Raw genomic sequence first — 16,679 nt, forward strand, 5'->3', positions numbered from 1 at the left:
TGTATTTAGTTGCTCGGCTCTCTATAGCCCAGGCATAGAATGTTTTGACCTATACAAGCCAGGGAACAATCGGCCAGCTGTCATTTATCTTTAGACGCATTATGTCGCGGTCACGAGTCATTGGTTGTGTTTATTGATAATCCCTATTGTAATCCCTGATAAGGAATGTGGCCTTTCCTCCTCGCCCCTCCCCCCCACCGTACAGTTGTGACAATTATATTCCCAGGTGAGTCAGTGCAGCAGATGTCCCCGGGGAGCGCGGGGGTTATATGGAGGGACTCTGATGGGTTGCTGAGTCCTGGACTTGGTCCTCGTCCTACAATGACCCAAATCCAGAAATTACTTATCGGGATCCTTTCCATCCACTTTCTTCTTCTCTGCGGTAAGTTTTAATACTCAATGCGGTGGATTTACTAAAGGCAAATAGAAGGTACACTTTTGCAAGCAGGGTTGCACTCTGCAAGGGAATTTGCACCAGAGCTTAGTAAATGAGGCGAAGCTCCGCAAAGAATACCCAATCGCATGGCAAGGATGGAAAAAAAAAAAAAACATTTTGCTTGCACATGATTGGAGGATGGAAGTCAGCAGAGCTTCCCCTTATTTACTAATCTCTGGAGCAAATTCCCTTCGCATGACTTTAAAAAAAAAAAAAAAAATTCTGTGTGGAAATAATAAAAATAAAAATAAAATAAATAATAGTTTATAGCTTGTTCTAGGTTGGTTTCAGGGTCAGTGTCAAAGTCAAAGGTCAGGGTCAGTATGTTTTAGGCAGGATTTAAAAAAAATAAAAAAAATTAGTGTCAGTGTGTTTAGGAAGGGTGAAAAACTAAAATACAAATAATAAAAAAAATACAAATAATAATATAAAAAACAATAAAAAAAAAACAATTGTGGACTATTGTTTCTTATCTCTACTATGGGTGCAAAACAACAAATAGTGCGCACTTATATCATTAGGAGTAGGGGAATTAATGTATTTATTTATTTCTGGGTGGTGGGGTCATGATAATTGCAAGAAATATACAGCTAAATGTAACCACTTCAACTCCGGGAAGATTTACCCCCCCCCCTTTGTGACCAGGCTTTTTTTTTTGTTGCACGACCGTGCAACACTGTATCCAAATACAATTGACGTCCTTTGTTCCCCACAGATAGAGATTTCTTTTGGTGGTACCTCTGCCTTTTTTTTGTTTTGCGCTATAAACAAAAAAAAAAAAAAAAGCGAGAAACTCCCTAGTGGTGGACTTTTTAGGCACATAAAAAAAAAATAGTATCTTAGTACAAATCTATTTTATTAATTGTATAAATTGGAATATTTTCAAAAATGGTAATTCAGCGATTTACCATAAATACAACAGGAATTTTTCCTGCTCATATTCGCCCCCCTGAGGAAGGAGATACGTACACGCCGAAACGCGTAGGGTAACATGGGCATTCTATACTACTGTATGTACATTATTGTTAAAACGCTATAGATGCACTTCGAATGTCACATTTGATACGAATAATATGTTTTTTATGTATATAATTAATTAAATATATTTGTACTAAGATACTATTTTATTTTTTTATGTGCCTAAAAAGTCCACCACTAGGGGGGGTTTCTTGCTTTTGGTTTCAATATTAGATGTGGCACAAAATAAGCGCTAAGCATAAGCGAAATAAGCAAAAGCATTAATTCTTTCTATAAACAAAAAAAGACAATTTTGAAAAAAATATATATATTTTTTACTTTGTTTTTTGCATCCAAAAAAAAATAAAAAATTAAAAAAAAAATTAAAATACTTAATCACTTTAGGCCAATATGTATTCTGCTACATATTTTTGGTAAAACAAATCCCAATAAGCGTATATATTGATTGGTTTTCGCAAAAGTTATAGAGTCTACAAAACTACGGGATATTTTTATGGAATTGTTATTTATTCCCTTTCTTTTTACTAGTAATGGTGGCGATCAGGGACTTATAGTCGGACTCCGATATTGGGACGTACACCCGATCGGAAATTCAGCCGGCAAAAGACGGATGAGACGTTTTTGGTCGGAGAATGCGCCCACATGTAGGCTCCATCGGACTTTTGGCGGCCGAATTCCCGCCAGCGAAAAAGATTGAGAAGCGCGTTCTCAATTTTTCGGTCGGAAAAAGTTCCGACCAGGAAATCCCGATCGTCTGTATCAATTTCCGACGCGCCAAAATCCCTACGCATGCCTGGAAACAATTCGTTGCATGCTCGGAAAAGCATCGAACTTAATTTTTCTCGGCTCGTCGTGGTGTTGTACGTCAACCGCGTTCTTGGCGGTCGAAAGTTCAGAGAACTTTGGGGTGACCCGTGTGTATGCAAGACAAGCTTGAGCGGAATTCCGTTGGAAAAAAACATCCAAGATTTTTCCCGACGGAAAATCCGCCCGTGTGTACGCGGCATAAGTGTAATAAAGCAACTGTTTTACACTGGATTTTATTATCCGTCCTTTTTTTTCCCTCAAAAGTGGAAAATAAACCGCTCATCATTGAACAATTCCCAGAGGAGGACGTTCAGGTCCGATCATGAGCAGTTGCCATTCATTTAGAGCAGCCTTTCTCAACCTTTTCATCACGGAGGAACCCTTGAAATCGTTCACCGGTCTCGTGGAACCCCTTCTAAAAATGTGAAATCTACAACTCATGATACATTAGTGTGATGGTCGGTGGGAAGAATGGTCCTTACACTTGGGGTCATTGGGAAGAATTGCAGATAGCTAAAAAGATCAATGGTGTCGGTGGGAAATTATCTGAGAGGCAGAAATTGCCCAATGCTGAAGGAACCCCTAGCAAGCTCTGGAGGAACCCTGGTTGAGAATCACTGATTTAGAGCAACTTGAACTTCTTTTAAAAAGGTCACCGTACATTATTTCTGTGACATTTGTCAGTATAATCTAAAAGGATAAGTGGTTAATTCCTAATGTGATATGTAAAATACAAGATCAATGTAATCATTTTGTTTATCCAATTTCTTCAGAAGGAAATGAGGCCATTCGGATCATTACAATATCAGTCACCGAGTCCTCAACTTCACCCACAACTGAGTCCACGAATTCAGCTACAACTGAATCCACAACTACCTTCAAAACCGATTCTGTGAATTTCACCACAACTGAGTCTTCAATTTTAACTACAAATGAGTCCACAGATGTGACCTCAACTGAGTCTGAAAGTTCCACCACTACTGAGTCCTCAACTTTACTCACAAGTTCAAATACGGCTGAGTACATGACTTTAACCACAACTGAGTCCACAGCTATCCCTTCAACTGAGTCTTCAACTTTAACCACAACTGAGTCTACAACTATAACTGCTACGTGGTCCACAAATGAGTATGCAACTTTAACCTCTACTGAGCTCACAACTTTAAAAGCTTCTGAGTCCACAGCTTCAACCAATACTGAGTCTTTAACCTCTACTGAGTCCACAGCTTTAACAGCTACTGAGTCTTCAACTTTATCGGCTACGGAATCCACAGCTTTACCCATAACTGAGTCTGAGTCCACAACTCTAACTTCTGAGTCTGCAACTTTAACAGCTCCCGAGTCCACGGCTTTAACCACTACTGGCTCCACAACATTAACGCCTACTGAGCCCACAGCATCACCCACAACTGAATCCCCGACTTTAACTGCTACTGAGTCCACAGCTTCAGCCACTGCTGAGTCCCCAGCTTTACCCACGAATGAGTCTTCAACTTTAACTGCTATTGAGTCCACAGCTTTAACTAGTACTGAGTACGCAACTTTAACCAATACTGAGTCCACAGCTTTAACCATAAATGAGTCTTCGACTTTAACTGCTACTGAATCCACAGCTTTAACCACAGCTGAATCTGCAACCTTAACTACTACTAAGTCTGTAAATGTAATTACTACTGAGTCCACAGCTTTAGCCACTACTGAGTCTGCAACTTTAACAGCTACTGAGCCCACAGCTTTACCCACAAATGATTCTTCAACTTTACCCACTACTGAGTCTGCAACTTTACCAGGCACTGTGCCAGCAATTCTAACTGAGTCCACAGGATCACCCACGACTGATTCTGCAACTTTAACCACTACTGAGTCCACAGCTTTACCTGTTACTGAGTCCACCACAACTTTAAGTGCTACTGAGTCTGCAACTTTAACCGCTACTGAGTCCACAACTTCAGCCTCTACTGAGTCCACAGCTTTAACCACTACTGAGTCTGGAACTTTAACCGCTACTGAGTCCACAACTTCAGCCTCTACTGAGTCTACAGCTTTAACCACTACTGAGTCTGGAACTTTAACCACTACTGAGTCCACAGCTTTACCTGTTACTGAGTCCACCACAACTTTAAGTGCTACTGAGTCTGCAACTTTAACCGCTACTGAGTCCACAACTTCAGCCTCTACTGAGTCCACAGCTTTAACCACTACTGAGTCTGGAACTTTAACCACTACTGAATCCACTGCTTTATCCACAAATGATTCTTCAACTTTACCCACTACTGAGTCCACTACTTTAACGGCCACCTGGTCTGCAATTGTAATTGCTACTGAGTCCACAGCATCACCCACAACTGATTCTGCAACTTTAACAGATATTGAATCCACTACTTTAACCGCTACTGAGTCCACAGGTTTAACCACAGCTGAGTCTCTAACTTTAACCACTGCTGAGTCCACAGCTTTACCTGTTACTAAGTCCACCACAACTTTAAGTGCTACTGAGTCTGCAAATTTAAAAGCTACTGAGTTCGCAACTTTAACTGATACTGAGTCCACAGCTTCAGCCACTACTGATTACACAGGTTTAACCACAACTGGGTCCGTAACTTTACCCAATACTGAGTTCACAACTTTACCCACAAGTAAATCTGCAACTTTAACTACTGCTGAGTCCACAACTTTAACCAATACTGAGACGACAGCTTTACCCAGGAATGAGTCTTCAACTTTAACCGCTATTAGGTCGACAGCTTTAACCACTACTGAGTCCACCGCTATAGCCGCTACAGAGTCTGCGAATTTAACCACTACTGAGTCTACAGCTTTAGCCGCTACTGAGTCCACAACTTTACCCACATCTGATTCTGCAACTTCAACAGCTACTGAATCAATTACTTTAACTGCTACTGAGTCCACAGGTTTAACCACAACTGAGTCTCTAAGTTTAACCACTATGGTGTCCACAACTGTAACTGCAACAGAGTCCACAGCTTTATCCACAGTTGATTCCATAGTTTTAACCGTTACTGAGTTCACAGGTTTAACCACAACTGAGTCTCTAACTTTAACCACTACTGAGTCCACAGCTTTACCTTTTACTGAGTTCACCACAACTTTAAACGCTACTGAGTCTGCAACTTTAAAAGCTACCGAGTCCACAGCTTCAGCCACTACTGAGTCCACAGGTTTAACCACAACTGGATCCGTAACTTTACCCAATACTGAGTCTATAACTTTACTCACAAGTAAATCTGCAACTTTAACTACTGCTGAGTTCGCAACTTTAACCAATACTGAGACCACAGCTTTACCCAGGAATGAGTCTTCAACTTTAACTGATATTAAGTCTACAGCTTTAACCATGACTGAGTCTGCAACTTTAAGAGCTACTGAGTCAATAACTTTAACCACTCCTGAGTCCACAGCTTTAACCGCTACTGAGTCCACAGCTTTAACCACGACTGAGTCCGCAACTTTAACCACAAATGAGTCCACAACTTTAACCACTACTAAGTCCACAACTTTAACCGCTACTGAGTCTGTAACTTTAACCACTACGGAGTCCACAGCTTTACCTGTTACTGAGTCCACCACAACTTTAAATACTACTGCGTCCACAGCTTTATCCACAAATGATTCTTCAACTTTACTCACTACTGAGTCCACAACTTTAACAGATATTGAATCCACTACTTTAACTGCTACTGAGTCCACAGGTTTAACCGCAACTGAGTCTGAAACTTTAACCACTACTGAGTCCACAGCTTTACCTGTTACTGAGTCCACCACAACTTTAAGTGCTACTGAGTCTGCAACTTTAAAAGCTACTGAGTCCACAGCTTCAGCCACTGCTGAGTCCACAACTTTAACCAATACTGAGTCCACAGCTTTAACCACGACTGAGCCTGCAACTTTAAAAGCTACTGAGTCCATATCATTAACCACTCCTGAGTCCACAGCTTTACCAACTACTGAGTCTGCAACTTTAATCACTACTGAGTCCACAGCTTTACCCACTACTGAGTCCACAGCTTTACCCACTACTGAGTCCACAGCTTTAACCGCTACTGAGTCTGCAACTTTAATCACTACTGAGTCCACAGCTTTACCCACTACTGAGTCTGCAACTTTAATCACTACTGAGTCCACAGCTTTACACACTACTGAGTCCACAGCTTTAACCGCTACTGAGTCCACAGCTTTAACCGCTACTGAGTCTGCAACCTTAACCACTACTGAGTCCACAGCTTTAGCCGCTACTGAGTCTGCAACATTAACCACCACTGCAATCACAGCTTTACCCACAAATGATTATTCAACTTTGCCCACTACTGAGTCCACTACTTTAATGACCACTGGGTCTGCAATTGTAAAAGCTACTGAGTCTACAGCATCACCCACAACTGATTCTGTAACTTTAACAGCTACTGAGTCCACAGCTTTAAGCGCTACTGAGTCCACAGCTTTAACCACGGCTGAGTCTGCAGCTTTAAGAGCTACTGAGTCCATCATTTTAACCAATACTGAGTCCACAGCTTTAACCACTACTGAGTCCATAGCTTTAACCACTACTGAGTCCACAGCTTTAACCACTACTGAGTCCATAGCTTTAACCACTACTGAGTCCACAGCTTTAACAGTTACTGAGTCCACAGCTTTAACCGCTACTGAGTCCACAGCTTTAACCACTACTGAGTCCACAGCTTTAACAGCTACTGAGTCCATAGCTTTAACCACTACTGAGTCCATAGCTTTAACCACTACTGAGTCCACAGCTTTAACAGTTACTGAGTCCACAGCTTTAACCGCTACTGAGTCCATAGCTTTAACCACTACTGAGTCCATAGCTTTAACCACTACTGAGTCCACAGCTTTAACAGTTACTGAGTCCATAGCTTTAACCGCTACAGAGTCCACAGCTTTAACTACTACTGAGTCTACAGCTTTAACCGCTACTGAGTCCACAGCTTTAACCACGACTGAGCCTGCAACTTTAAGAGCTACTGAGTCCATAACTTTAACCAATACTGAGTTCACAGCTTTACCCACTACTGAGTCCACAGCTTTACCCACTACTGAGTCCACAGCTTTAACCGCTACTGAGTCTGCAACTTTAATCACTACTGAGTCCACAGCTTTACCCACTACTGAGTCTGCAACTTTAATCACTACTGAGTCCACAGCTTTACACACTACTGAGTCCACAGCTTTAACCGCTACTGAGTCTGCAACCTTAACCACTACTGAGTCCACAGCTTTAACCACGACTGAGCCTGCAACTTTAAGAGCTACTGAGTCCATAACTTTAACCAATACTGAGTTCACAGCTTTAACAGCTACTGAGTCTGCAACTTTAACCACTACTAAGTCCACAGCTTCAACCGCTACTGAGTCTGCAACTTTAACCACTACTGAGTCTACAGCTTTAACCGCTACCGAGTCCACAGCTTTAACCACAACTGAGCCTGCAACTTTAAGAGCTACTGAGTCCATAACTTTAACCAATACTGAGTTCACAGCTTTAACCGCTACTGAGTCTGCAACTTTAACCACTACTAAGTCCACAACTTTAACCGCTACTGAGTCTGTAACTTTAACCACTACGGAGTCCACAGCTTTACCTGTTACAGAGTGCACCACAACTTTAAGTACTACTGCGTCCACAGCTTTATCCACAAATGATTCTTCAACTTTACTCACTACTGAGTCCACAACTTTAACAGATATTGAATCCACTACTTTAACTGTTACTGAGTCCACAGGTTTAACCACAACTGAGTCTGAAACTTTAACCACTACTGAGTCCATGGCTTTACCTGTTACTGAGTCCACCACAACTTTAAGTGCTACTGAGTCTGCAACTTTAAAAGCTACCGAGTCCACAGCTTCAGCCACTGCTGAGTCCACAACTTTAACCAATACTGAGTCCACAGTTTTACCCACGAATGAGTCTTCAACTTTAATCACTATTAAGTCTACAGCTTTAACCACGACTGAGCCTGCAACTTTAAAAGCTACTGAGTCCATATCAATAACCACTCCTGAATCCACAGCTTTAACCGCTACTGAGTCTGCAACTTTAATCACTACTGAGTCCACAGCTTTACCCACTACTGAGTCCACAGCTTTATCCACTACTGAGTCTGCAACTTTAACCACTACTGAGTCCACAGCTTTAGCCGCTACTGAGTCTGCAACTTTAACCACCACTGCATCCACAGCTTTACCCACAAATGATTATTCAACTTTACCCACTACTGAGTCCACTACTTTAATGACCACTGGGTCTGCAATTGTAAAAGCTACTGAGTCTACAGCATCACCCACAACTGATTCTGCAACTTTAACAGCTACTGAGTCCACAGCTTTAAGCGCTACTGAGTCCACAGGTTTACCTGTTACTGAATCCACCACAACTTTAAGTGCTACTGAATCTGCAACTTTAAAACCTACTGAGTTTGCGACTTTACCTGCTACTACAGATTTACTCACAACTGACTCTGCAACTTTTACTACTGAGTCTGTAGCTTTAATCACTACTGCAGTCACAGCTTTATCGACAAACGATTCTTCAACTTTACCCACTACTGAGTCCACTACTTTAACGCCTACTGGATCTGCAACTGTAACAGCTACTGAGTCCACAACATCACCCACATCTGATTCTGCAACTTCAACAGCTACTGAATCCACTACTTTAAGCGCCACTGAGTCCACAGGTTTAACCACAACGGATTCTCTAACTTTTACCACTATGGAGTCCACAACTGTAACTGCAACGGAGTCCCCATCTTTATCCACAGTTGAGTCCATAGCTTTAACCACTACGGAGTCCACAGCTTTACCCACTACTGAGTCCACAGCTTTACCTCTTACTGAGTCCACCACAACTTTAGATGCTACTGAGTCTGCAACTTTAAAAGCTACTGAGTCTGCAAGTTTAACTTCTACAGCTTTACCCACAACTCAGTCTGAAACGTTATCCACTATGGAGTCCACAACTGTAACTGCTACTGAGTCCACAGTTTTATCCACAGTTGAGTCCACAGCTTCAACTACTACTGAGTCTGCCGATTTATCCACAACTCGGTCAGAAAGTTTAACCATTACGGACCCCACAACTGTAACTGGTACTGAGACCACAGCTTCAACCACTACTGAGTCTGCAACTTTAACTGTGACTGAGTCTGCAATTTTAAATTCTACGGAGTTCGAAACTTTAATCTCTACTGAGTCCACAGCTTTAACCAGAACTCAGTCTGAAATGTTAACCACTACAGAGTCAACAATTGTAACTGGTAACGAGTCTACACCTTTATCCACAACTGAGTCTGCAACTTTACCAGCTGCTGAGTCTACAGCTTTACCCACAAAGGAGCCTTCAACTTTAGCCATAACTCGGTCAGAATCTTTAACCACTATGGAGTTCACAAATGTAATTGCTACTGAGTCCACATCTTTACCCACAACTGAGTCTGCAACTTTAACAGCTACTGAGTCCACAGCTTTAACAAAAACTGAGTTTTCAACTTTAACCGCTACTATATCTTTATTTGTTACTGATTCTACAGCTTTACCCACCATGGAATCTCCAACTTTAACTACTACTGAGTCCACAGCTTACACCACTACTGAGCCCACAACTCTAACCACAAGTGAATCTGCAACTTTAACTGCTACTGAGTCCACAGCTTTACCCACAACTCAGTCTGAAACTTTAACCACTATGGAGTCCACCACAATTTTAGGTGCTACTGAGTCTGCAACTTTAAAAGCTACCAAGTACGCAACTTTAACCTCTACGGCTTTACCCACAACTCAGTCTGAAACGTTATCCACTATGGAGTCCACAACTGTAACTGCTACTGAGTCCACAGTTTTATCCACAGCTTCAACTACTATTGAGTCTGCCGATTTATCCACAACTCAGTCAGAAAGTTTACCCACTACGGAGTCCACAACTGTAACTGGTACTGAGACCACAACTTTACCCACTACTGAGTATGCAACTTCATATGCTACTGAGTCCACAGCTTCAACCACTACTGAGTCTGCAACTGTGACTGAGCCTGCAATTTTAAGATCTACTGAGTCTGCAACTTTAAAGGCTACCGAGTCCGTAACTTTAACCTCTACTGAGTCCATATCTTTAACCAGAACTCAGTCTGAAATGTTAACCACTACGGAGTCAACAACTGTAACTGCTACTGAGTCTACACCTTTATCCACAACTGAGGCTGCAACTTTATCCACAACTGAGGCTGCAACTTTATCCACAACTGAGGCTGCAACTTTATCCACAACTGAGGCTGCCACTTTAACAGCTACTGAGTCTACAGCTTTAACAAAAACGGAGTTCTCAACTTTAGCTACATCTTTATTTGTTACTGATTCTACAGCTTTACCCACCAAGGAATCTTCAACTTTAACAGCTATTGAGTCCACACCTTTACCCACTACTGAGTCTGCAACTTTAACCACAACTGAGTCCACAACTTTATCCACAACTGAGTCTGCAACTCTAACTACTACTGAGTCCACAGCGTTAACCACAACTCAGTCTGAAACTTTAACCTCTACCAACTCTGTAACTTTACCCACAACGAAGTCAATAACTTTAACTGCTACTGAGTCCAGAACATTAACAGCTACTGAGTCCACAGCTTTAAATGCGACTGACTCCGCAACTTTAACCTCTAATGAGTCCACACCTTTATCCACAGCTGAGTCTGCAACTGTAACAGCTATGGATTCCACAACTTTAACCACAACTGTGTCTGCAACTTTAAAAGTTACTGTGCCCACAGCTTTAGCTACTACTATGTCTACGAATAGTTTAACAGCTACTGAGACCACAGCTTCTTCCACAGATTTAACCACAAATGAGTCTACAACTTCAACTGAGACTAAGTCTGGAACTTTAAAAGCTACCGAGTCCCCAACTTTAACCTCTACTGAGTCCACAGCTTTAACCACAACTCAGTCTGAAAATGTAACCACTATGGAGTCCACAACTATAACTGCAACTGAGTCTACCTCTTTATCCACAACTGAGTCCACAGCTTCTTCTGCTATTGAGTCCTCAGCTTTACCCACCAATGAGTCTTCAGCTTTAACAGCTACTGAGTCCACAGCCTTAAGCACATCTGAATCTACAATTTTAACCTATACTGGGTCTACAGCTTTACCCACAACTGAGTCGGCAACTTTAACCACAAATGAGTCCAGTGATTTAACCGCTACTGAGTCCACAACCTCAACTGTTACTGATTCCACAACTTTCCCCACAACTGAGTCTGCAACTTTAACCACTACTGAGTCTGCAACTTTAACCACTACTGCATCCACAGCTTTACCCACAAATGATTCTACAACTTTACCCACTACTGAGTCCACTACTTTAACGACCACTGGGTCAGCAATTGTAACTGTTACTGAGTCCACAAATTTAACTGTTACTGTGTCCACAACTTTAGCCACAACTGAGGCTGCCACTTTAGCAGCTACTGAGTCCACAGCTAGTACCACAACTCAGTCTGAAATTGTAACCACTACGGAGTCAACAACTGTAACTGGTACTTTAGCTACAGTTTCCACTGCTACTGGATCCATAACTTTATCCAATACAGAGTCTGCAACTTTAAATGCTACCGACTCCACAACTTTAACCTCTAATGAGTCCACACCTTTATCCACAGCTGAGTCTGCAATTGTAACAACTATGGATTCCGCAGCTTTAGCTTCTACTGAGTCCACAAATAGTTTAACAGCTACTGAGACCACAGCTTCTTCCACAGATTTAACCACAAATGAGTCTACAACTTCAACTGAGACTGAGTCTGGGACTTTAAAAGCTACCGAGTCCTCAACTTTAACCTCTACTGAGTCCACAGCTTTAACCACAACTCAGTCTGAAAATGTAACCACTATGGAGTCCACAACTATAACTGCAACTGAGTCTACATCTTTATCCACAACTAAGTCCACAGCTTCTTCTGCTATTGAGTCCTCAGCTTTACCCACCAATGAGTCTTCAACTTTAACAGCTACTGAGTCCACAGCCTTAAGCACATCTGAATCTACAACCTTAACCTCTACTGGGTCTACAGCTTTACCCTCAAAGGGGTCCACAACTTTAACTTATGCTGATTCCACAGCTTTACCCACAACTGAGTTTGCAAGTTTAACTGCTTCCAAGTCCACAACTTCAGCCACAACTGAGTCGGCAACTTTAACCACAACTGAGTCCATTGATTTAACAGCTACTGAATCCACAACCTCAACTGTTACTGATTCCACAGCTTTACCCACAACTGAGTCTGCAAGTATAACAGCTACCGAGCCTGAAACTTTAACCACAACTGAGCCCACAACTTTAACAGCTACGGACTCCACAACTTTACCCACAACTGAGTCTGCAAATTTAACCACTACTGAGTCCACTACTTTAACAACCACTGGGTCTGCTATTGTAACAGCTACTGAGTACACAGCATCACCCACAACTGATTCTGCAACTTTAACCACTACTGAGTCCATAACTTTAACCGTTACCGTGTCCACAACTTTAGCCACGACTGAGTCTGCCACTTTAACAGCTACTGAATCTACAGCTAGTACCACAACTCAATCTGAAATTGTAACCACTACAGAGTCAACAACTGTAACCGGTACTGAGTCTACACCTTTATCCGCAACGGAGTCTACAACTTTATTAGCTACTGAGTCTACAACAAAAACGGAGTTATCAACTGTAACCGCTACTACATCTTTATTTGTTACTGATTCTACAGCTTTACCCACCAAGATATCTTCAACTTTAATAGCCACTGAGTCCACAGCTTCAGCTAATACTGAGTCCACAACTTTAACCACAACTGAGTCATCAGCTTTAACTGATGCTGAGTCCACAGCTTTAACCATTATTGTGTCCACAACTTTAACCACAGCTGAGTCTGCCACTTTAACAGCTACTGAGTCCACAGCTTTACTCATTACTGAGTCCACAGCTTTAACAGTTACAGAGTTTGCAGCTTCAACCTCAACTGGGTCTGCAAGTTCAAACACAACTGGGCCTGCAACTCTCACCACAACTGAATTCTCAAGTATCCCCACAGGGTCTGCAACTGTACTTCCAACTGAGCCTGCAAATTTGACCACAAAAGAGTCTGCAAGTTTAACCACAACTGAGTTCAACACTGAGCTTCCAAGCTCAATCTCAACTGAGGTCATACCTTTAACCTCAACTGTCCCCTCAGCATTAACTATAAGTGACTCTTTAACTTTCCACACAACCGAGTCCATAACTTTGCCCAAAACTGAGTTCGCAACATTACCCACTACTGGGTCTCCAACTTCAATTACAACCGAATCCATAAGTTTAGCCGCTACTGAGTCCACAGCTTTAACAACAACTGCGTCTGCAACTTTAGCTGGTACTAAGTCCTCAACTGAGTCCACAACTTTACCCACAACTTTGGCCATTACCGAATCCTCCACTTTACTCACAACTAAGTCAACAAGTTCAACTACAATTGAGTCTGAAACAACTTTTATCACAACTGAGTCTGCAACTTTAACCACAACAATCCCCACAGCTGAGTCTTCTACCTTACTTACAACTAAGTTCACAACTTTACCTACAACTGTGTCTGTAACATTGCCAACAACTTTTAGCACAACTGAGATTGCAAATTTAACAATACCCGAGTTTGCAACTATAACCCCAACTAAGTCTGCAACTTTACCCGCAACTGAGTCTGCACCATTATCTACTACTCTAACAACAGAAATCCCAACATCATCTACTACTCCAAAGCATGAGACCACGGCGTCTACTACACCAGTGCCTCAGTCCACAACATCAACTACTACTCATGTAGATAGTACTGCAATACAAACTACAGATCCAGTGGCTAAATCTTCAACAGCCTCTACATTTACAGTAGCTGAGAGCACAACTACCACTTCAGTAGATGAGACCACTCCAACTACTAGTACCCCATTAGCAAGGACTACAATACCCACTGCAACTGCTCAAGTTACTACAACCAAAACACCATCTAACTCTCCTTTAGCTGAATCTACTATATCGTACTCTTCTCCTATTTTGAATACTACAATGCCAAATACTACTCCAGTAGCTGAGATTAAAACACCATCTACCACTGTAGACACCAAGACTACAAACCTATCTACTATACCAACAGGCGAGATAATGAACTCATCGACTATTCCCGTAGCCAAAAGCACAGCATCATCTACCACTCCTCCAGCTGAAACTGCAGCACCATCAACTATTCCCATAGGCAATACTATATCACCATCTACTAGTACATTAGCCAACACTACTACATCATCTACAACTCCAACAGCCAAGACCGGAATGTCATCTACTACTTCAACAGCCCTAACAACACCACTATCTGATAAGACCACAGAGCCATCTAGTAGTACCTTGACCATAATACCTTCTGCCACTAAAACAACAACAACAACAACAGCTAAGGTGATGGAATCCTCAAATATTTCAACAGCAAAGACTTGGACCACAATACCTTCAACATCTCAGTCCCCAGTGCAAACAACAAGATCTGCCACCACAAAGACCACTACTCACCCTGCATCGTCTGTCTGGTCCACACCAACTTATACAAAAAATAGCACTACTAGCATCAGCAGCACACCACGCTCCATTGTTCCAACCAGGAGTCCAGCAGGTAACAGTAATATTTCACCGAAACACCTGCATAACCCATACACAAAAGTGATTTACACCTTGTACTGTTTGGTTCACTGGAATACATCATAATGTTCCTAAATTGGTATATTATTATTATTATAAGCATACAAAAAATATGTAATATTTAAAGTATCAGTGAATCCCAACATTTTTTTTTTGCCATTTGCTCCTAAATCAATTGGTTTTACTTAGGACTGTTACTGATTAAACTTTTCGTGTTCAATTAATCGATTTTTTTAAATCGATTAATCGACTAATTTCGATTAATTATAACGCACATACAGATCCAACTATTTTTAGCTGATCTCCTTGCATTGCAGCTCTGCATTAGTCAGTGGTAAATGTGGTATACACTATATACAATCACCCAATACTAGTTAGTTTCCACAATCCATTACTTAACTTCACAGTGCACACAAATAAGTTTTAAATTCAAACTGTAGCACTGACGTAAGTCTTTTTTTTTTTCCACAGTAGCGCGACAATCCCTCCACCTCCAGTCTAACTAATCACTCTTACCTTATGGCATGGACCCCTGTGCAAACAGGTGGTCATGCAAGCGGGTATCAAAAGGGTTAACACGGACCATAAACTCCTCACACGTCTCTTTAGATCTCAGCAAGGACACCAGGTCATGGGTAGAAAGAAAAGATCGAAAGTGCTCACCGCTTAAGTATAATATTTAATTTTTGTGTTCAAAACACAAACTACTCACATAAAGATGATAAAAACACAGCATGTAAAGCCGACAATCGTGTTAGTTCCGTAGGGCAGCAGCGGGTGACGTCATGCGTCGCTCCTCCCCTGTACGCGTTACGTTCAATCAGAACTTTGACGTCACCGGACTCCTCCCCCTTCCCTTCGTTAGCAGACGGAGGCACTTGGGGAAGGGGGGAGGAGTCCGGTGACGTCAGGGACATCGACGACGCAGCAGGGGGCCTGCATGAGTGGCCGCCACTGCCAAAACTGGAGAGTGCAAAATCTGGTGCAGCTGTGCATGGTAGTCAATAAGCTTCAAACTTCAGCTTGTTCAATTAACCGCTTGCCGACCAGCCAACATCATTTTACTGCGGTGCGTCGACATGATTCCCGCGAGCCGTCGTAGCTGTACGCCGGTTCATGGGATCGGGATAGCAAGCACACGCGCTGCACTGCGGGGGGGGGGGGGGTGCCGATGCTCGTGGCTGACGGTCGCAATGACCGCCGGCCACGAGTGATCGCGGGCACGAGAGACAAAACACGGAAGTGTGAGTGTAAACACACAAATCCCAGTTCTGCTCTGTGAGGAGAGACAGATTGTGTGTTCCTAATAGCTAGGAACCACGATCCGTCACTTCCTCTAGTCAGTCCCCTCCCCCCTACAGTTAGAAACACCTAGTAGGGAACACAGTTAAGCCCTCGAATTGCCCCCTAGTGTTAGCCCCTTCCTTGCCAGTGACATTTTTACAGTAATCGGTGCATTTTTATAGCACTGATCGCTGTATAAATGCCAATGGTCCCAAAAAAGTGTCAAAAGTGTCCGATGTGTCCGCCACAATGTTGCAGTCCTGATAAAGATCGCTGCGCAAACCAATCTATATACGCTTATTGCGATTTTTTTTTTAACCACAAATATGTAGAAGAATACGTATCGGCCTAAACTGAGAAAAAATATGCTTTTTTTTTTAAAAAAAAATGGGGATATTTATTATAGCAAAAAGTACAAAAAAATTTTTTTTTGTT

The 16,679-nt window shown here is 42.1% G+C and overlaps 1 protein-coding gene across 1 annotated transcript in view; it reads left to right on the top strand.

Annotated features, from left to right (window-relative positions):
• The first annotated feature begins 217 nt into the window (after positions 1-217).
• LOC143995775 (uncharacterized) overlaps positions 218-16,679 on the top strand; it is a 28,971-nt gene continuing 12,509 nt past the window's right edge. The window contains exons 1-2 of the mRNA XM_077490488.1: positions 218-382; positions 2,995-14,934. Of these exons, the coding sequence (XP_077346614.1) occupies positions 244-382; positions 2,995-14,934 (12,079 nt within the window). The 5' untranslated portion in view covers positions 218-243. The remainder of the gene's footprint in view (positions 383-2,994; positions 14,935-16,679) is intronic.

Source organism: Lithobates pipiens, unplaced genomic scaffold (genome assembly GCF_037356315.1).
Source record: "Lithobates pipiens isolate NorthernLeopardFrog02 unplaced genomic scaffold, aLitPip1_a1.2 Scaffold_19, whole genome shotgun sequence".
NCBI classification, from domain to species: domain Eukaryota; kingdom Metazoa; phylum Chordata; class Amphibia; order Anura; family Ranidae; genus Lithobates; species Lithobates pipiens.